Source organism: Pelodiscus sinensis, chromosome 2, assembly GCF_049634645.1.
Source record: "Pelodiscus sinensis isolate JC-2024 chromosome 2, ASM4963464v1, whole genome shotgun sequence".
NCBI classification, from domain to species: Eukaryota; Metazoa; Chordata; order Testudines; family Trionychidae; genus Pelodiscus; species Pelodiscus sinensis.
In genome coordinates this window covers 225953371-225975548 of record NC_134712.1, presented here as the reverse complement: position 1 = coordinate 225975548, position 22178 = coordinate 225953371, and the positions used below count along the sequence as shown (strand labels likewise).

Genomic DNA, 22178 nt, shown 5'->3' with positions numbered 1-22178 from the left:
AGGGTGTTATTCTTTTGGACACATGACTTATGCTTAAGGCATTTTGGGTTGCATACTGGTATATCCATTTCCAATATTCCAATCTCCAAACAGGCTTTCCTATTTCCCAGTTATTATTCTTCCAATTAGTTATCCACTGGGTGGCTCCAGCCCATACAGCATAGGAGTTAGTGTAGATGGTACTGGCCCCTGCCTCACAAGCTAATTGATTGCTGCCAGCTCTGCAAGCTGAGCTGTTCCTTCTATGTTTGTGGACAGGGGTGCAGTAGATGTGTCTGCTGAAACAGCAACAGCCTTCCCTGTCCACTTTCCTTTGAAATAACCAGGCAGCCTGTATTTACATATAATGTTGAATTTAAAAGCAAGCCAAAAGTGTTATTAACTCAGCCTTGAAAGAGACAGTTAAGTTTCAAAGCTTGAATTTCTAAACTAATAATTTGGATTCTAGAAAGTTAAATTTAACCTTAAAAGTTGAATGCCCAACAGAAGCACTAACCAATTTGTGCCTTGTCTGTTTGCAATTTTAAGCAAGAGGACATTATCCAAAACAAAATAAAACTATTTAATTTGAAATTCACAAAATAGAGTTACAATATATATAGCTCATTCCTTTATGCAGTTAACCAATTAAGTTTCAGTAGAATCCTTAATTTTCCTTTGCAGATTTAACAAAGGTGTCCATAGACAAAATGTTTACATTTGATTGTTTCTTTGCCTACATGATTTGCACAGTGCTTAATGAAGAGGCTGCAAAGAAACAAGGTATCATTTTTAAAACAAGATTTCCCTTCACATATTACTACCATTGCTTAATCCCTTCCACACTCCCATGGAGTCCACCTTTTATCTTCACATTCCCTCAAATCACTTGCTTTGTTCTTTCAAAGAAAATGTCTCATTCCTAGTAACTTTCCAATGTCTGCTTTACTTTCCTTATTCCTTCAACCATGCCCATATAGGGCTCCAAACTTTTTGCCTTCCCTTTTTTTCACATGCTAAATGACTTTTCCCAATGAGACAGGTTTGTCTACTATTAATTTGGTAAGGAGGGTGAGCTTGTTTACTAAGCCTTATACCTCCTGGTCCTTTTCTTAAACATATTCCTGAGGGAAGAAAAAAAATAAATAAATCTGAGAGGTGCTTTAACTCTCAGCACCCATCCTTAAGGGAATCTAGCTCTGTCTGGGTATTGAGGGACATGCATTTCTACCTCTCCACTTCTGCAGCAGAGGCTTTTACATTTTTCCAGTTCCATGTTTGCATTCTTATTCAGTCAGTTTTGAAGAACACCTCATTACAGGTTTTCCATAGAAGTTAAACTGCAGCTGTTTCCCTCTTCATTGGAGTTGAGGGTTTACATATACACAAGCAGTTAGCCAATTTGTCTTCTAGGTCTGAAATTGTATGGATAGCAATTAACACTTGATCAGACCAAGGGCTATGCCCGAACCTTTGCAAGATTTTGTTCAAAAGGGGTAACATCTTTTACAAATGCCAATTTCTCAGACTTCTCTCTGCCTTCTTAAAAGTCTGCTTACATTTAAACTTTTCCTAGTATACCCAACCTCCTGTTGGAACTAAAAAAGCAATACCAATACCTCCTTTTTCTTTCTTTCTGGAGGGCTACAATTTGAACTTTCTGATTTCAGGTAGTTTGCTAATCAAACTTAGCTATTACCTGCAAAGCTTCTTTGTGCTGCCAGCTAGGGCATTTGCACCACAAAGGAAATCACAACCTGGTGTGGCTCCTGGAGCTTTCACAGCATTTTAGTCTGTTTGCAGTTTTTTTTTTACTCATTCTATAGTTTACAGGAAAATGTGCAATCTTTGTTTACAACACTACTTAGCCACATTAAACTTTGCATATAGTGTAACTCTTTCTTTATGCTTACAGTTTTCCTGTACTTTCATTAAACAACTTGGACTAAAAGTAAACCAAACCAATTTGTTTTAAACCTACAAACAAACAAGATTACTGGACCTTAAAACTTCATATTATTTACACTATATATATATATCTACACACAGATACACATACATTCTCTCTGAACCTTTCTTACACTATTTTTACATAGCTGTACAACAATTACATTCCCTTTTTATTCAATGGGGTAGTTCAGTTCCAATAGAACCCCCTCCCTTTAGAGTTCTTTTGACCGTCTCTCTCTAATCAAATGTTCAGATTTGAGTCAAATTTGCCTGGGTTATTTACAGACATTCCTTTGGAAAAAGGGCCCATTTTTCCTTCAGAATGACTGTAAAGAAACCACAATTTTCTATCTACACCATTTTAGCATTTGCACAACTGCTCAATTCTCTCCATTCTCTGCAGAGTTTAAATTCTCTGTGTTTTTCTTAAAACACTTTCTTATCTCTAAAATAAAAACTGGCCTTGTTTCAGATATTACTCTTGTATGTTTTAAGGGTTTAGATTCCCAGTACTTACTGCCTTTTTCTTAGTTCTATCACAAGGCTTTCAATCTTATCTGTTACCTGCCTGCTTGTTTGGGCCTGATCCTGTTTTCCATTTCTGCCTGCTTGTCTGGGCCTGATCCTGTTTTCCTTGCTAAATGGAAAGTGGCTCCTTTCCACAGACTCAGGCTTTGTCCCATTCTTTAGCTTGCAGACAGTTCTATACTTACAGAACTGTACCCACAACTCCTTAGGATTTCCCCAATCCTTTTCTAACATTTCTCTATCCCATTTTGGGTTGCCCCAACCTTTCTGGGCAAACCCTTTCTTTATACCACTAAAATCCATGTCTATCATGACAGGCTTCATGTTGCTGTATGTGAACCAATAGCACAATCCTGCCGACTACGCCAATTCTGTCAGCCGACGGTCAGGGCAGTGAGTCCCTTATGACCGGCTGAAGTTCTTTTAAATTGTGCTTGGTTCTGTTACAGCAACTGAAGGAGTCAGGTTAAAGCTTAAACAGTTACTATTTTATTGTTACAGGGTAAACTTAGCTGTTAAATGCTACTACTGTGTTACAGATAACACAGACACTACAAAGGAAGGACAGAAATTACACTAATAAGTCACTTACAGGTACCATGAAACCCTTTGGTTCTCTGAGCTCTTATTAAATGCATGCAAAATAGACACATAGCAGGTATATATTCTCACCTCTGCGTTCCAGACTTGGCGTGGCCAGCGTCTTTCTCTCAATCCCTCGGGAAGAAGTAGGGCGAGGTTGGGCGTCCCACAGACCTCGGGAGACAATCAATACCTGCCAGCAGGTATAGATGATTGGAGCTCAAATGGGGTGGGCTGCTGAACCTCTTTTATACCCCTTAGGTCATGTAGGCTTCTTCCTGGGCTCAAGTGGCCAATTAGGAAAAATGGCTTTGAATGCCAAGTTTCCCACGAAGGGTGCAAAGCATAATTCACACCTGGGAAAATGCAGACAATGGGCACCTCTGGTATGTGATGGGCGAAGATTCCTCTCTGGGACAGTGCAGGCGTGTCAATTACTGGTACTAGCCATCAGGGCGACGGGAGGCCCCGGGTCGTCAGCTAGCCCATTTACTGTCTGGTTTCTGTTTATGGTAGAGTCAGGGACAGGCAGCAAACCTGTGTTCCCAGGGCATCAAAGGCTGACTGCCTTTCTCTTGCTCTCTGGGGGGGGGGGGGGGGAAAACAAGATGGGGCTCGTGGAAAAACAAGATGGGGTTTTGTGTCTGGCTACAGTTGGTCCGGAGCGGCGCTGCGGGACCAACCCGGCACCCCCAGCTGCTCTACCCCAGGGGTAGGCAAGAAAAGCCTGGTCTGCTGGGGGGGGGGCACTAGGTGTACCCCCCCCTCCAGCAGACCAGGGAGACGGGGGTGGCGGGACCGCCCAAGTCCTCCACGGCTTTGCTCAGTCTCCCTGGTCTGCTGACCTGGGAGATGCGGAGCAAAGCCGCAGAACATGCGGGTAGTGGGACAGTCCAGGCGTGCCGCGGCTGTCCCACTGCTGGCGTGCTCCGAGGCTTTGCTCCCCATCTCCCTGGTCTGCTGGTCAGACCAGGGAGACGGGGAGCAAAGCCTCGGAGCACGCCAGCAGTGGGACAGCCGCGGCACGCCTGGACTGTCCCACTGCCCGCATGCTCTGCGGCTTTGCTCTGGTGTCCCTGGTCTGCTGGGGGGTGTCCATCGGCTTTACTGGACCCCCCCAGCAGACCAGAGAGACCGGGAGAAGCTTTTCTCGCCCCGGAAGACACGGGTGGCGACCCGCTGCCCGTGAGCTCCGGGGCAAGAAAAGCCCCATTTGTAAGTGCGGATCTGACATAAGTCGGGGACTGCCTGTACTCCTCTCCCTGAAAGCATTTGTTCCTGTGTGCCCTTTCCTAAGGGAACAAGTTTCTCAACACAGCTGGACCATGCTTTATTTTCAGTCTCCCTACTATGGGAATACAGAGTGGATTATCATGGAGAAGGAGAGGAGCAAAAGCAAGCACGTGTGAAGGGGCATGAGGACAGGCAGGCTCTGCTGTGTATTTCTCCCTCTCTAAGCCCATGAGATCAGCAGCTCTTGTGTGGTTAATGCTGTGCTGATGGGAGAGGGAGAAGATAGGCAGCAGCTGTTCTCCACAGTCTATTTCCCTCCTACTGGGAAAGTGCTATGGGAGGAGTTGATGCTTCTAGTATTAAAGTGCCCTGCACAGTTTTTATGCACCGAAAGGCTACAATACTGCCATAACTGCCACTAATGCCTTGAGATCCTTAGGGAACCTTGGAGTTGTGTCGGATACAGGAACAGGCCACCCCAGAAATGACCCAGGATATACCTAATTACATGCTTGCTTGGTTGTGGGTCAGTGGGTTTTTCAGGCTCTCTCCATAGCTCTACTCAATACTCAAACCCTTCCCTTTGAAGGAGGCAGTGCTAAGTATTGTAGGATATTTCCTGGAATGTGAACAGCAGGCTTAGGGGGTTAGCATGAGTTTGGTTTAGATGCATCACATGTGGGCAGTGGTGTTTTTTTTTTTAAAAAAACAGTTTCACTTCTGATTAGACTTAACAGGACTCCCTTTTCATTGAACAAACATTGTGTGTAAATGGCAGCAAGAATAATGTACAATGCAAGCAGATTCTGCTAGTCAGTTAGATACTAAATATCACTTAGCGATCATGGGATGGAGGCAGGGGGACATAGCCCAGGTCATTTCTTCCTCAACTTCATGTAAATCAAAACCCATCACAACATGAAATGCTTCTTTAATGTACAAAAACTCTGGCTTGGTAACTTAAAAATAAATTATACTCAATCCATCTTAACCATTCTTCCATTCTCTTCCTTTTGACTTGTGAAGGGAAAAAAACAGGTCCAAATGCTGTTATCCACACAGAAAATCCAGGGCTTAAAAAAAGAATATTGCTGGGAAAAAAATTATGCTTTTCTGGCAACCCTGCTAGAATTTTAAAATAGTCTGTGTGAAGAATGAAAGTTAGGTAGAATTGGTGCTATCAGGGTGTCTAAGTCCAATTTATTATAAAAGGAAGGTTAAAGTAGAAATAGAAATGTCTTATGCTAAATGTAGGTAAATGTGTTTTTAAAATCCACTAAATGAATGGTCAGTGGTTGTAACTGATTGTTTATTGTCTGAAACCTTGTGTGTGTGTGTGTGTGTGTTTGTTTTTTATAAAAAAAAAAAACAGTCTAAGCATCTTAAGTGGAGAAGATTTTGGAAGAATTTTAAAATGTCCTAGATATGAGGCAATTACATTTGATTGTGATACAGGGTAGGTTGATTTCAGTCATGGACCAAAAGATGCAGGGGATAAGGGGGAAGGAAAAGGAGAAAATTTAAAATGGAAATGGAGGCTCCAAATCCCATAGTATTTAAATGAGAAATGGGTTTGATTTTCAACATCTGTTAATGCTTGCCATGTACCAGCTTAGTCACTCAGGGTACGTCTAGACTACATGCCTCTGGCGACAGAGGCATGTAGACTAGACTACCCGGCATAGGAAAATGAAGCGGCGATTTAAATAATCTCCGCTTCTTTTAAATTTACATGGCTGCCACGCTGAGCCGATCAGCTGTTTGTCGGCTCAGCGCGGTAGTCTGGACGCGCGGGGGTCGACATCAAAGGCATTTGTCGACCACCCAGGTATGCCTCATCTCAGGAGGCATACCTGGGTGGTGGACAAATGCCTTTGATGTCGACCCCCGCGCGTCCAGACTACCGCACTGAGCCGACAAACAGCTGATCGGCTCAGCGTGGCAGCCATGTAAATTTAAAAGAAGCAGCGATTATTTAAATCGCCGCTTCATTTTCCTATGCCGGGTAGTCTAGTCTACATGCCTCTGTCGCCAGAGGCATGTAGTCTAGACGTACCCTTACATTCCTCATGTTTATATCACTTGTATAAAACACAAAGGCTAGGAGGAAAAGATTACTGTGCACCTGCTGGTTTTCTTCCCTGTAGGGAAAGGCCTTATATATTGGATCCAGCTAGGTATTAACTTATTTGTAGTGACTTATTAAAAAGATTTAAAATAGGCATTTCTACAAGCAGCCAGTGATTCTGAGACTGGGTCTTCCTTGTTCCTGGTATTGGTTTAGTGTCACACACCAGCATTTCAAGAGTAATTTTGCCAATTGCATAGCTACCATTTATTATTCAGAGAGAAACTATCATAAAATACATATTGCTACAGGGAAAAATAACCATGAATGTTGCCAACACTTCTAATTTGATCATGAGGTTCATATATTTGATAAACTTAGCTGCTGCTTTAAGAAAATAAGTGAGAATCTCAGCTTTCATATGTGTTGGTAGTCAATTTATAGAAAAGAGTTCATGGTTACAGAAGAAACCTTGGAAGCAGCATGAATCCTGAAAGACAAAACTAGAAGTTAAATTAGTCTCCCTTCCTCCCACACGCACACCTATTACTTTAACAAAGCCTGTTGCTTAATAAGCCAATCTCTTGAGTTGTGGAGTCTGACTCATGAGTTTGAATGCTTGGAGTCAAGGATATTACAATATTTAAAAAATACAAAAGAATGTTTTCTCCTACTACAGAACATTTAATCTGAGGCTCGCAAAACAATGTTTGGTTTAGATACTTTACAAACATTACAGAGACTGTCAGGCTAAAAGTTGATTCAAGAACACATTTTCTTCCTTGTACTGCTAACTGCATAGAATAATAAAAAAGGGGACAGAATAAAAAAAAAACCAACTGGGTTTGTTTACTTGGACAAAAGTAATATTCTGTTAATGCAGGGTATAAGCAGATGCTGACTACAAAGAAAAGAGAATCTGTAACTACTGGATTGCAAATGCTAATCTTTAAAAAAAAAAAAAAAAAAAAAAAAAAAAAAGTTCTGTAAAAATAGTAAAATGTAGTCTTTCTACTGATCTTCACTTTTGTAGAAGATTGTTTTAGAGCCTGTGTTGACCAGCATTATCTTTGGGTCTCAGAACAGCCCATGAGAGAACTCCATTTCACTCATGGGAAACTACGACTATGTCTTCACTATGAGGAAGATCGATGCTGCCATGATCTATCTTCTGGAGTTTGATTTTAGTGGGTCTAGTAAAGACGAGCAAAATCAAACTCAGAGGGCACCCTGTTGGCAGCTGCCACTCCTGTTCCTGTGAGGAGTAAGGTAAGCCAACAAAAGCTCCCTTCCTTCTCTCAGACTCCCATTGTAGGGGGAGTCAGCAGCCTAGTCTGGCTGGCCATAGGGGGGCCATAAGTGGAGCTGGCGGCAGGCTGGGGGAATAGGAGATTAAGGGGGGAATATGATCGAGATCTATAAAATGATCAGTGGTGTGGAGATAGTGAATAAGGAAAAGTTATTTACTTGTTCCCATAATATAAGAACTAGGGGCCAACAAATGAAACTAATGGGCAGCAGGTTTATAACAAAAAAAGGAAGTTCTTCTTCACACAGTGCATAGTCAATCTATGGAACTCCTTGCATGAGGAGGTTGTGAAGGCTAGGAATATAACAGGGTTCAAAAGAGAACCAGATATATTCATGGAGGTTAAGTCTATAAATGGCTATTAGCCTGTATGGGTAAGGAATGGTGTACTCAGGGAGAGGCACTCTGAGTTTGCCTTGGCTGCCCCTCCCTACCAGGGCCAGAGTCTGCCCGGCAACCCATGAGGAGTGAGACAGGGCCCCGGGAATCCAAGCAATCTCCTTGGGGGTTACATTTGTAAAGCACCTTGGACTATGAGGTCCTTGTCAATGACTAAGAATCCTAGATGAAACAGTAACATAAATAATGAGAATTATAAAGATGCCTCCCAATTAGAAAATTTTACTAAAAATCATGAAGCTTCTACATCAGTGGTCTCCAACCTTTTTACACCCAAGATCACTTTTTAAATCTCAGAACAGGCAAAGATCTAAAGCTCCGCCCCTTCCTTGAAGCCCCGCCTCTCTAGTCTCCTCCTGTCCATCACTTGCTATCCCCAGCCCTTACTTACACACTCTGATAAACAGTTTTTTAAATTATGAGATACATACAATTAAAATCAGGTGTTTATAGTTATGAAATAAATGGTCTGTTTTTTATTCATGCTATTTAAATCTAAAATGAAGCATTTATAATTATACATTGTGTGGGGACAGAGTTCTGCGGCTGGGGGCAGGGGAGAGGGAACGGTGCTGGGAGGGCAGAGGACAGGGTTCTGCAGCAGGGAACAGAGTGCCAGTGGGGACAGTGTTCTGTGGCTGGGGAGTGGGGTGCGAGTGGAGGTGGAGAGTCCCCCGCATCTCCCTCCCCCCAGGGAAACCAGCCCATGCCTGCCCCAGAGCTGACCCCATGTGGCGCGGGAAGCCCCGCGCCCACCTGCCCAGGGGGCCGACCCCCCCCGGCGCAGGGAAGCCCCGCACACACTTGTCCCGGCACCAACCTCCCACCCCCAGCGCAGGGAAGCCCTGCGCGTGCGCCTGCCCCAGGGCCAACCAGTGCAGGCCAATCCCCCTCACGTGTGCGTGGGCGCAGGCAAAACCCCCTGCGCGCCTCCCGCGGGGCTGACTCACCCCTCCTTGAGGTAAGTAGTGGGGCTTCTCGGGGGTGGGAGGAAAATGGGGGTGGGACAGACAGGACGCTTCGCGAGCGACTGGTGGAGGCCTCGCGATCGACCTGTTGGTGACCACGGTTCTAGATGGTTCAGAGCTGGGAATAAAACTCAGGAGGTGCTGGGATTTTATTCCTTTGTTCCGTCTGTTGGATCAGGTGTTCTCAAACTTCATTGCACCCTGATTCACTTCTAACGAGTTACTGCATGACCCTGGGAGGGGGCCAGATGTGGGAAAGGACCAAAGCCCAAGCTTTAGTTTCAGTTCTGGATCCCAGCAAATCTAATGTTGATCCTGGCAGTCCCATTAAATGACCCACTTTGGGGGTCCCAACCTACAGTTTGAGAACTGCTATATTAGACAACGCAGCTACACTTTTTAATGGATTTTTTCAAGTAAAAATGCAGATCTCTGATGGATCTTTGCAGAGTGGATACGAACAATTCATTTATTTGTAGACAGTCCTGAACAAGAGAACTGAATGAGACCATGATGAGACTGAGGTAACGGGAAGGGTTTAGGTCAGGGATGGGCAATAATTTTTGATGGTGGTTGGGTGCAGAAGGAAGCTTGGGGGAAAAAGGGATTGGGGTGTAGGAGGGAAAGTGGGGTCTGAGGGAATTTGGGTGAAGGAGGCAATTGTGACCTTGGGCAGAGGACTGCAGGGGTTTGGAATGTGATCTAGGGCAAGAGGGGTTGTGACCCAGGGTGGAGGACTGGGGTGTAGGGGCTTGGTTGGTGACCTAGGGGAGGGGACTGAGGTGCACGAGTTTGGGTTGTAAAGCTAGGGTAGGAGGGGATTGTGATCTGGGGCAGGGGATTGGGGTGCCAGATCTGGGAGGGGGTATGGGTGCAGAAGGGAGGCAGAGAGTTTGCGTATATTGAGTGGAGAGCAGAGGGTTGGGTAAGGGAGGTGCTGGGGTGCCAGAGGCAGGCTCTGGCCAGGAGACTTACTAGCTAAGAGCCCAGCCAGCGTGCTTGAAGAGCTAAATTCTTGTATAGTTGAAAACCATTTTTCAACCTGCCTGTCTGCACAGGCTTCATGGCCATATGCTTGTGTAAATAAGTGATCTGGAGGGCAGGGGGCATGGTGATTCCTGTGCTTCCTGTTTTTCAAACAGGCAGCTCCCATTGACCAGTTTCTGGCCAGAAACCGGCCAATGAGATTGTGCTGGGGGCGGAGGCAGTGCCTGAAGCTTTCCCACCTCCCCTCCGGGCTCACAGTTTGTAAAGAGAAATTGCTCCCCAGCTGCTTTTGAGTGGTGTGCAGGGCTGTGGGGCAACCAGGGGAGCCTGCCAGGGACTCCTCGCTATGTCTACAAGCTGGATCCAGTGGCTTGGTGGGCTGGATTCAGCCTGCAAGCTGCCTTTTGCCCAGGCCTGATTTACATATTAGATCTGGAAGGAGTGCTGAGCTAAAATGCCACCCTTTCTCCTATCTTCAGCTAGAAGATTAGGATCTGTGGCCTTTCAGAGGACTAATAATTTCACTTCTTGATCACATAGCAGAATTTCTTGTTTTTACACCATCATTAGTGACTAGAAAAGTTTAAAAAGGAAAGGAACATAGTATATAGGAAACAAAAGGAGTTTCATTGTTCATTGTTAGGAGGGTTAGTAGCTGTTTTAAAAAATATATTGCTTAGGGATGATACCAGTATGAACACCTTGGAAACTGAACTTCTGTATTCATCCATAGAATAGATACATTAGAGACAACAGTAGCAAACATCCTTACTCTCCCTCTTGCCAATAAAATTCAGTCCAGACTTGCAGTTGCAGGCACTCCTAGTTCTGCTTCCTTTATCTTGACCACTGCGAGACTCTCCACATAATGAGAAGTCTGGTATCTTTGTGGGCAACTTTCTTTTAGGCTAGCTTTTGGTCAGAAAATGCCAAACTACTTCCTAACCACCAACAAAATAGTAGTCTTTTTATCACTATCAGAATTGCTTCTCCTAACCACTTAAAAATAATAATTACACTTAAAAATACATTGTGTTTTTTTTATTTTCTCATTGACGAGCCTTTGGGATTAGGATAACCTGAGGTCAGATTTTTGTTTTCCTTTGCAACCATGAGGGCTAGAAACATACTTCTGTTTTAAATGAAAGCTGAGCTCATGTAGTCTGACTACAAGAGTCTGAACTTAATGACAAATGCCAATTGTTCTGATGCTTGCAATAAAAATCATAAGAGTTGGCCCTGCTGCATTACTGACTTCGGTTGAATTTGAAGCAGCAGCAGCCTGAAGGTGAAGAGCTCTGCGCCATATTTAGTCTGAGAATTCCCTTAGTTCTTTTTTTTCCCCATTCGTGTAGCAGGTTGGATTTCTCTATCCTGGGTTCTGTTTCCAAAGTAGTGTACATGATGGTTTAATACATTCTGTAGTGTCATATAGATTGTATAGGGAATGTGTGGTGTTGATGTATTGCAGTTGTCAAACTGGATTAATCATCTGCCAGACACTTTAAACTGATGTTAGAAACTAAAGGCTGGCAAGAACCATGTTTCTCTTTTGCTTGCTCCAAGGACAATACATTTAAGATTCTTAAAAGTGTTTCCTTGGAGAAACATATTCATTGTGATGTTTGTCAGATGATTACTTATGAGCTCATGATACCTTTCATTACAGCATACCTGGGATACAATATAAATTGTCAGGGAAATTAATTACTGTAAATAAATTAACTTGTCCTATTGGTTGTGATAGATCTGCCATTAATTTCTGCTTTTTCCCCCTTTTTTTTGCCAACGCTAAGTGGCTAAAAGCCAAGGTAAGAAGAATCATTTCTCATTTGACCCACAGTGCCTCATTGTATTGATAGTTGAAGCTGCAGAGCCATTAAAACTGAAAATTAGTATTCTCCTATACTTCTCTCTGCTTTTCATAGGTTATTTAGGTTAAATAAGCTCTACTTCAGAGCAGATTGGCACCATTTAGCCTGGATGTATTAATATATCCATGATATATTGACATCTGCATTTATACATAGATACATTAATTTCTCTAACACATGTTTAGTGCTTTGCTCTGATTTGGTAGATGCCTTGATCTTATTGACTTACATTTTTGTAGGAGGTTTCCCAGACAACATGCCTGACTGTGCCAGTCAAATAGCTGAGCTAAATTGATGAGAAATTTTGGATGAAGACTGACTGTGTTGTACGGTCAGCTTTATTTTTTTATTTAAAATATTCACACTGGAACTGACAAATATGAAATGTAATTTAAAGAGGGAAAAGGGAAAGACTTGCACTTGTCATCTGCTTAATTTTTCAGATGTACTAAAGTTGTAACATGGCAGTTAAAAACCAATATGAAACCTGCTTTTTAGAGTTTGTTTCCTTTTCCTGTTGTCTTTTCTAGTGAGCGGATAACACCTGCTGTTCAATAGCTGTCTGGGAACCCTCACTTCCTATTCTTACATTAAAAAATTAACTCTCAACAGTAGAGCCATTTAAGTATAAGAATAAAACTGTTTCCCTTCATTTCAGCATGGAAATAATCAGCCTGCAAGAACTGGCACCTTGTCGAGAACAAATCCACCTACACAAAAACCACCAAGTCCTCCTATGTCAGGCCGGGGAACTCTGGGGTAAGATTGAGACGTTCATTCAGCCTGTATAAGAGAGGATGATCATTGTGCAGACATCAATATTGACTAGATGAGTGACTTTGAAGGCTCTGAGCACCCTCTGAGCTCTGAGAAGTTAGACATGTTTCCATAGGAAATATTTTGAAATTTTTTTTATAGAATCTTTTTGTGGCAGTATTTTTATATTACAGATTAAAGTGATGAGGTTTTTCCTTTCTGATAGTCAGGCAGAAATATTATTGCACGTTTAACACTTTTTTTTAAGGTTCTTATTTAAACTAACATAGCAAAGGATTTCTCCACATTAAGGATCTTATTTGGTTGCCAACTCACTCCTTATTCCTTGATAGTGTAGAGTTGTGAAAATGCTTTCCATGCTTTGTGCAATATTTATGGAAAGTGTGTATGGAGAGATGTGAAGGATGTACTGGCAGCAACAACTCCTAATTTGTTTGCTCATTTGAATTAGTTTTAATGCTTACTTGAGGGATTGCACCCTCAAACAGCACACTTTCTACTTCAGCTTCAGTTTCACTGCTATTTGACACCACACACGCCCCCAGGTGATGGTTATGCTATGGACTGAAATTGTGGTACTTGAAAACACTGAGCAAACAGTCTCATTTTGTTTGGATTATTATGGGGGGGGGGCCTTTTGGTGGAGATCTTAAATAGAAACTTGTCTGTGGATGTTGCTGTTCAGTCACCTGAATCTTTGCCTTGAACATACAGGGTACGGTAGATAGAATGTGAGTGCTGGTGAGCTGCCGTGGATTTAACAATTATGGATAGGGATGTAATAGTATAACCATTTAAACAGTTAACAGATAAGCCTGGGCTTATTGGTTGCTGTTAATGATTACACACAGACTTCTGGGGAGCCAGTTCCCGGGGAGCAGGGTTGCAGATGGGAGCTGGCTGCTGCCCCAGGCTGCTGCCTCTATTAGAGGCAGCTGGCTCCCCTGGGGCAGGGCTACAGGTGGGAGCCAGTGCATGCTAGGAACCGACTTAAAAGCTGGCTTCTGGAGGGCACCATCCCAGAGAGCCAGCTGCTGGCTCTACAGTATAAAGTTTGTACTGCAGAGCCCACAGCATGTAACTTGCAAATTTCAGTGGTTACACGGTTACCTAATTAACCACTTTTTAACATCCCTACTTACATATGTGTTTTCCAAGTTGGGGAGCTGAGTAATGGTGGGGTTCCAAGGTAGCTCAGTGGTGATCAAGAGACCCAACCAAGCAAAGTGGGGGAACTGCAACCCCCTTTTTAAAAAGATAGGGTTGCAGGGCTCTGGAAGCATCAAAGCTTTCAATCCTGATGCAGCACTTCAGTGCTGCGCTGTGTCACTGCTTTAATATTGAAATGTAATGTACTGTGTTCATTTTTAAAAAAAGTCTCTAGGGTTTGTTTCAGCCTGCTTGGAATGGGTTATGGGAATGAGAATCTTGACCTACTGTTGGTTAATATTGCATAGGCTCCAGTTCCCTGCTTGATTGATATAGTATGCTTCAGCTGTGTGTAGGGTTGTGAGCCTTCCAGGATCTGCCTGGAGTCTCCAGAAATAAAATAATAATAAATGCAAAGAAGCCTCCAGGAACACATCAAAACAAAATTGGCAACCCTAGCTGAGGGTGGGATGAAGTGTGGTGAGATCCTTCAGGGAACAGTGGATAGAGATCATGGGTGAAATCCTAGCTCATGAGGGAAGTAGAGATAATGGATTGGTGGAACAACCAAAATGCATAGTAAAGATTGCATCTACCTGTCTTTGAGAGCATTTAGCTGGCAGCCAAGTCAGCTTCCAGGAACAGGACTGAAGGAAATATGTATGCAGATGAGTCCTAATAAACAAAGCTATAGAAACTTGGGTTACTCCGTCACCTACCCACTTTTTGTCCAACAGTTTTACCTTACAGTATATATTATGTTTGTGTTCTAGTTGTAAGAGAGTAAGGTATGCATGTCTTTTCCCAGTTTCTGACAAAATTATCTTTCTGGCACAACAAAAGAACAGTGGCATCTAGTTTAAAACTGTAAAAAAAAAAAAATTTAAACCTTAAATTCACCGATTCACAAATCCCAGAATTCATGCAAATAACTGGGATATTGTTTATCAGGAAAGCATTTAGGAATAGTGCAATAGTGAGGTCTAATGCTCCTGAGAGAATTCTTATAAAATATAAATTTAATACAATGTGTTCATAGAATAATAAGTTAAAGCTACCTATAACAGATTTGTGATGCATTGGCCTTGTTTTTTTGTTGTGCATACCTGTTACCTCACCAAATTCAGAACCTTGCTATGGGTTTCCCTAATAATTAGTAAGATTCTCTTGTATTACTGAGTCTCTGAATGAAGGTTTATCACTTAAACATTCATTCCATGTTTAAACAATCTGTCAAAATCCACACAATTGAAGATGTTCATAGTCTCTCATTTTCCTCCCACTTCGTTTGTGAACTCCCCCCCCCCAAAAAAAAACCCACAAAAAAACCCCAAAACCAACCCCTACCACAGGGACTCTAAACATGAGACAGTGAATACTTTTAGTAAAGAGTAGTGTTGCCAGATGGTTTCAACAAAAATACCGGACACACTTGACATTACATCACAATCTACATTACATCTTATTTAGAAAATACCAGACACTTATATTTTGTCATTTATATTTTCTCAATTTGTTTCCCGAACAGAGAGCTCAAATACTGGACTGTCTGGTTCAAAACTGGACACCTGGTAACCCTAGCAAAGAGTAAATTTTTAGGACACCTATGCTTCCCTCAAAATGCATGTATACAAGGGAATATTCTGTGTAAAGATTATTTTAACTCTTGAAAGGTACTATTGCATAATAGATTGCCTAGTACTGTATGTGCATACAGATGTAAACTGAAGAATATCTTGTGGCCCTACATTTAGTGTTTGTGTTTAATTAGCTTTTCAGCTTAAAGGAACATACAGCTTGGCCTTGCTCTATGAAAGCATTTTCAAAATAATTTTTTCCATAGGTTTTATTTCATTGTAACTGTGCAAACTCGCCACTGCAGCACCTCCTGCTGGTTGCTGTGGAAACTAGCTCAAGTCCTTCTGCAGGACTCCCCCCTCCAGTGGTGTCTCCCTCATTGTTACTCCTACTTTGTCTCCACCATGCTGTGACCTGTATTGCTCATTGGACCCTCGTGTCCTCTTCAGGGCACAGCCTCCTGGCTGTTCCTTGCTCTGCTGGTTTCCCCTGTTCAGGGAAAACAGCCTCAGTGGCTTGCTGTAATCACCAGTCTAGTCCCTTGCTAAGGGGTAAACTGCAGTCTGTGTTGGCCATTTCCCTCAGGGCAAGTTGAGGGGGAGGGCACAGGTCTGTCCTTTTACTGTCCTAATTCAGAGTAGCAGGCTATAGCTGGACTCTATAGCTGGCAGCCATTCATTGTCCTTCTTACAACTCCTCTGCTGCCTCTTTTTCTCTAGGCCACTTCCCTTGTAACTACATAATTACCTGCCTTCCTCCAAGGCCTCGGTCTGGCAGTGGCCAGCCAGAAGCTCCTTTTTCCCTTCTACTCTGCCCAGCACTGCTCTAGCCAGACTGGTTTTACGCCTTAGTCCTTCACCCTAGCTTGCCAAGAACAATTGCCCTCTATATATGGCCCCTGCTGGCCTTGACTGGCTGCTGCAACAAGCCATTTACTGATTGGCTCTTTCAGTAAGCCCTCTTCTAATTAGTGGGTTCTGTGCAGGCTCCCTCTGGCTTGCTTTGCCCCACATCAGGAAGAAGAGCTAATGGCTGTACTACATTCATATATTATATAGATACTAAAATTTCCATTTTACCTTTTAAAATATAATTTGTCCGGGAAAGGTGACTAAAAAGAGTCCCCTTTTTAAAGATTTTTTTTAATATGCAGAATTAACATGTTAAGAATGAAACCCCTATTTAACTTGTCTCTTTCAGAGTTGGTTTCTGTATAGTAATGTTGGGTCACTGTGCAATGACTTTAAAGTGAAACTTTATGAGAACAGATGGTTTCAACACTTTAATTAAAGTTTTTTCTCTCCTCCAACCCACTTTCATTTGATTAGACGAAATACTCCTTACAAAACCCTGGAGCCAGTTAAACCTCCAACTGTTCCTAATGATTACATGACCAGTCCTGCTAGACTCGGGAGTCAACACAGTCCAGGAAGAACAGCTTCCTTAAACCAGAGACCAAGAACACACAGGTAGAGTACATTGCTTCTAATTCTGTAGGACTGTCTTGCCTTGCATGCTGACAGTCGTTAGCATTGCATTGAAGCTTTATGCCCGACTGCTACTTAGGTGGATGGAGAAGACAGGTGTGGTTTAAATACCTTAGATTCTTCTTTGTATATGTTGCTATCTGGATTTGGTACCTCTAGATCTGTTAACGTTAGCAATATCTGTTTCAGTTTTTCAAAGGTAATGCAACATAGGCTTTGTTTATGCATACGTACAGCTTTGAATGCACAACCTAGTCTCTTCTATAGCTTTTTGCTTTTCCCAATGAGACAAAATTTCAGAAATTATACGAGCGAATAGGGAGATGGAATATCTGTTGGATGGTATAACTTATCAGACTTTAGGCCAAGGTAGAAAATACAGGTAAGTTTTGATTCCACTACTGCTAATTATATAGTAAAACTGTTCTTGATTAGAAAATATTTTAGCGAAGCTAACCTGTCAGAAGTGAGGTTTGCTTTTATTGTTCAAGGAAAATCATGTTTTTGACCTGCTAGATTGACAGTATTGGAAGCTAAAATTTATCACAGAAGCAGCACAGTAGTGCCAATCAAATTCCACATGCTGAAGCACATTGACAGGACGGAACTTTCTCTGGAGAGATGCTCTCTTGGGATAAGAGTGTAGAGGTGTCTCTATACCTAACGAATGCTCCCCAATAAAGCTGCTGTTATAAGCTGCAATACAATCTCTGGTCAAACCAAGAAATAAATTGACATCTGCAACCTGAATACAGACAAGATTTTGACAGTGATGGTTGTTTCAGGGATCGATATAATGTGATGCTGAAATGATCTGTGATGTTTAAACGTTTAATAGAATAATGGCAGTTCTGGGGTTCAGGGTGACCTTTCGGATTTTGGGAAAATGTTAACTTCTTTTTTGAGTAGCTTGAGGTCAGTTAAAAAAATTGTCATATTAAAGTATGTTATAAACCAGAATGCATTCTGTTTAGTTGGCAGATGTAAAGTCTCCCTTTTTTATCTGACAAGATCTTCTTTTACGTAGACTGCAGATAGAAACTCAGCTGTAACCATGGTGACAAGATCAAGGTCTTCAGCATACAGAAGACTAATTTTAAAGGATTTGTCTAGACCTTTGTTTTTTATAGTAAAATGATTCTTAAGATAATCTTTCAATAATCTGTGCTTGACGCCTTGATAGCCATTTATATATGGCTGCACAGAAATGGTAAATAAAGTTCCTTGAGTGCTATTGTATTAGGATGGATATGTGGAAATTAATTTTTAGTTACAGGGCACCTGGGTGGTTCAGTTCACTTCCTGTTTAATCTCTGTAAATTCAAGTCTTGGCTAAAGGCATATTTATTAATTTTGTACTTGTATTCTTACTCAGTACCTTGGTTTCTGTTTGGTTGGAAAAATACGTAATGACGTCCAAGATGCCTATATGTAAAATGTTATGATTTCTGCAGAAAGCGTGTGCTCTCATAGTGGCTAGCAGCTGGGTTCGGCAGGTTTCAGTAAAATGGTTAATTACTCAACTTTTTTTAATACAAGTATTCATTTAGCAAAAGGGAGACTTCTTCAGCATATAGCACACATCACACAGGTTACAAATGGCTTATGCCTGAACCCTTTAATACCCAGTTTGCTGTTACTTAGTTCAAGATGCCTGGAGCCATTGCTGTATTCATGCTGGACTAACATCTGTCTAGGTCGCCAATGGTTGCTTACATTTTTAGATATCAGTAATTCAAAGCCATGGGTATAAACAAAGTGGCTAACAGATTAACTAATGATATCTGTATCCACTAGAGTTTAATATATTCTGATAAATTGATCTGAGGGTGATAAGTAATAGGGGTTTTGTGAACAGTCAATCTACAGGTATTTTTATTTTATTATTTGTTTTACACCAAATGTATTCAACTGAGTTAATTTACCTGGTCACTATGGAAAACAGTGCTGATATGTCTTTTCCTCCTTCCCCTCCTCTCCTTTAGTGGCAGTAGTGGAGGAAGTGGCAGTCGAGAGAATAGTGGAAGCAGCAGTATTGGCATTCCCATTGCCGTGCCTACACCATCACCACCAACTGTTGGGCCAGGTATTTGAAATTCTTTTTATGTTGCCTAATACTGCAGTGTGGCTCATTCAGACATTTTTTCAAAGGAACTCCTTTGTAGGTGTAATGGTTTTGAAACTGTGAAATACGCAGAATCCTGTTTTGTGGCATCTGTGTCCCATAAATGTCAAGGGAGTATTGACCTTCTCATACCTTCCCTTTTGAAGTGGTTGGAAGAGAATTGCTCCCCCCAAAAAATTGTTAGCTGTTTTTTTATTCATTTTTATTCATTGCATTGTAACATGATTTTTCCTTTTTAAGATATGAGGAGCAAGTAGAATCTGTGCTTTCAAATGTGTATTGACAATAGACATTTCTAGATGTCCTGAGAAGAGAACAACCTGCATAAGAATTGTCTTCTGAAATAGTCTGATTATACCCTTTACAGTTGTAAATTAAAAATGAAATTCTTCCTTTTATTAAACCCCTTAAGAAGATGGGGAATACCCTAGAAATGATCAAACACCATCACTAGTGAAATTGACCAACATCCACCCGCATGATTAAAACCAAACTGAATTGTAATGTGAAGATTGTTTAAAGCTTATCACACAATATGAAAGGCATATGTCTCTACCATTTGAGTTGGAGAACTCTTTGTGGTACTTGTCTGTTATAGTCAAGAAGCAAGACCGCGGAGGAAGATGCGATTGCTGGCTTAGTAAATCTGTGTCATTTAGGAACAGTACGATATTTTGGATAAAATATTGACCATCCAAATTAGTCTTATACAGTAGAGTAGTGGTATTCACATCAACTTTTTTTTTAGTGAAAGAAACTTGTTCCTTTTGTTTATAAATATTCACTTCTTACCAAGTTTTAAGGCCCACTCTGTGTCCTTGGACTGCATGGATCTTACTTTTACAAAGCACCCCAGTCAAGTGGATAAGTGTACCATGCAGTAAAAAGATATGCTCTTGTAGAATTGGGGCCTGAGTGCATATCCATTTATTAATGTTGAATATTTTCTTGAACTGGACATTTTCTAAGATCCTGTTGTCTTTAAAATGTAGCTCCTCTTGCTCATAGCCTAACTGGCAATATGAACTATTTTATTAGCACAAATTTCTGTTCCTCCTCCTCCTGGAGTCCCACCAGCACCACCGCTGCCACCACCTCTCCTGATGGGCATTACAATAGGTGAGACTTGTCAGCACTGGCGTGATTGCAGTTAGTTGGCATAATCAATAATAAGCCCCTCCTAATGGATTTATAGGAGCCATTTGCCTTTTGTAGTGGGTGTATGTCATTTAATATAATCATCAGTGTTCTTTTTTTAACAAATCTAATCTCAACTAATTTCCTGTGGTGAAAGCCTCTGAAGATAAACATGTAAAATATGGAAAAACTTTTAGTTGCTTTGAATCCTAATATTCCCACTAAAGCTAAGATCCAATTAACAGTGTGAATTCAGCAGGGGTGTAGTTCTTGTTCATGTGTTCTTGTGTTTGGCGGTCGGGAGGAGGAAATCTAAAGAAGTTCACCAATAAAGAACACTGTCACTTGAAAACAGTAGTGGGTGGAGTGGAGATGGTGCATTTATCTTGAGGACTGATTGTGAGGAGAAAATGTAAAAGGAAAAGCAGAAATGTCTGGCTCAGTGTGGTTACAATTATGTGATCCTTCAAGGAGACCTAATCCTGGGAGATTTGAGGAATTCTCCTGCACGTGCCAATGAGAAGATATGAAGTGACTTAATTCCTGATAGATTTGGTTGGGATGGTAAAGGAAATCAGTTTGCATTGCTTTTTTGGCATTTTCAGATATCTTGGATTCACAAGCTTTGAAGTCATTATTAATGACCAGTTTGTCTTCTCAAACTGCACGATGAATGTCATGCATTGCTGTTAGAGAGGGTTTTTGAGAGCATTGCCTCAGAGAACGTTTAGTTCACCATCCCAACCAAAGACAGCTGTCATTGCCTTACCACAAAAATAACTTTAGAGGCTTTGACCCATAATTCTCGTACGCTTTCTCTTGTCTGAAATGTTAAGTGAAAGTGACTTTGAATAGCATTTAGTCTGCAACTTCAGAATAGTGCGTGTTTACGTAGATATGCATGTAGTAATATTTTACTACAATACTTTTGCTACATTTGGAATCTGAAAAGAACTTGTACATTGACAAAGAGTTCAAGCAACACAAGATGCACTTCAACAGTGTGACATTCTCTGACTTGTGTGACACAAAAAATGAAATAGCCAACATGAAAAAGATGGAACATGTATTCATTATTCATGTGCAATATTGAGTGGTGCACACCAGATATAAAGCGGGTAGGAATTGGTGCTGATCTCACAGAAGAATGCAGACACATCTTGTGCTGACTATTCTAGTTTGTTAATGCAAGTTCCTTATATGGAAACACAGTTGGAAACAGAAGAAATTAAAACGTGGAAAGTGTCCTAGAATTGTATCTGTTTTTATGCTTGCTTGAGCACCCAACTTAAAACAAACTGTTCTGGTGGTGGTGGTGTCCTTTCCCTTTACTACTTAATCTATACAGTAATGGTTTTGTTGTTCTGGGGTTTTTTTTGGTTTGGCTAAATTGATTACATTTGTTTCAGAATGCAAAAGTGTTTGTTTTAAGAAGATACATAACCTTTTCAAAGTGTTCCTTTCTTTTTGTTTAATAACAGGTAGTGCAAGTACAAAAATTCACTTTAAATTTAGGGAAGAAGCAGATTCAACAGTCTGCATAAGTGGTTAAAATGTCTACAACGCTTCAGAAAATGTATATGATGTATCTTGTTACATTGTTACTTAACATATCTTTCATGGCTAATATGCAAGACTGGCATAACAAGATGTTTCTTTTTTGTTTTGTTAATATCTTGCTGCTGACTTCAAGATACAAGAGTGTTGGTTTCAAGCATTCACTGTATTCTGAGGCTTCTTTCTGTTTTTTCTATTCTGTCCTAAGTAATACTTGGCTTAAGTCGTCTTGTTGGTTCCTTTTGGCTACTGCTTTTTCAGCTGCTCCTGGTTCAGTTCCTGGTTCCCAGTATGGTACAATGACCAGGCAAATTTCACGACACAACTCTACCACTTCTTCAGCATCTTCTGGTGGATACAGACGGAATCCCTCTGTGACTGCCCCGTTTTCTGCTCAACCTCATGTTAATGGCGGGCCTCTCTATTCTCAAAACTCAAGTAAGCCTCTGCGCTTTGCTGTTATGCATCAGTCATAGTGTTTTGAGCTGAAT

General features: G+C 41.5%; 1 protein-coding gene across 11 annotated transcripts in view; it reads left to right on the top strand.

Annotated features, from left to right (window-relative positions):
- ABI1 (abl interactor 1) overlaps positions 1-22178 on the top strand; it is a 142623-nt gene that overhangs the window by 103872 nt on the left and 16573 nt on the right. For 3 of the 11 annotated variants that reach the window (XM_075922547.1, XM_006115272.4, XM_006115278.4), the window contains 6 exons: positions 11800-11814; positions 12536-12636; positions 16710-16850; positions 18854-18954; positions 20032-20112; positions 21949-22125. In XM_075922547.1, the coding sequence (XP_075778662.1) occupies positions 11800-11814; positions 12536-12636; positions 16710-16850; positions 18854-18954; positions 20032-20112; positions 21949-22125 (616 nt within the window). The remainder of the gene's footprint in view (positions 1-11799; positions 11815-12535; positions 12637-16709; positions 16851-18853; positions 18955-20031; positions 20113-21948; positions 22126-22178) is intronic. The other 8 variants (XM_006115280.4, XM_006115271.4, XM_006115276.4 and 5 more) reach the window with 5 other exon arrangements.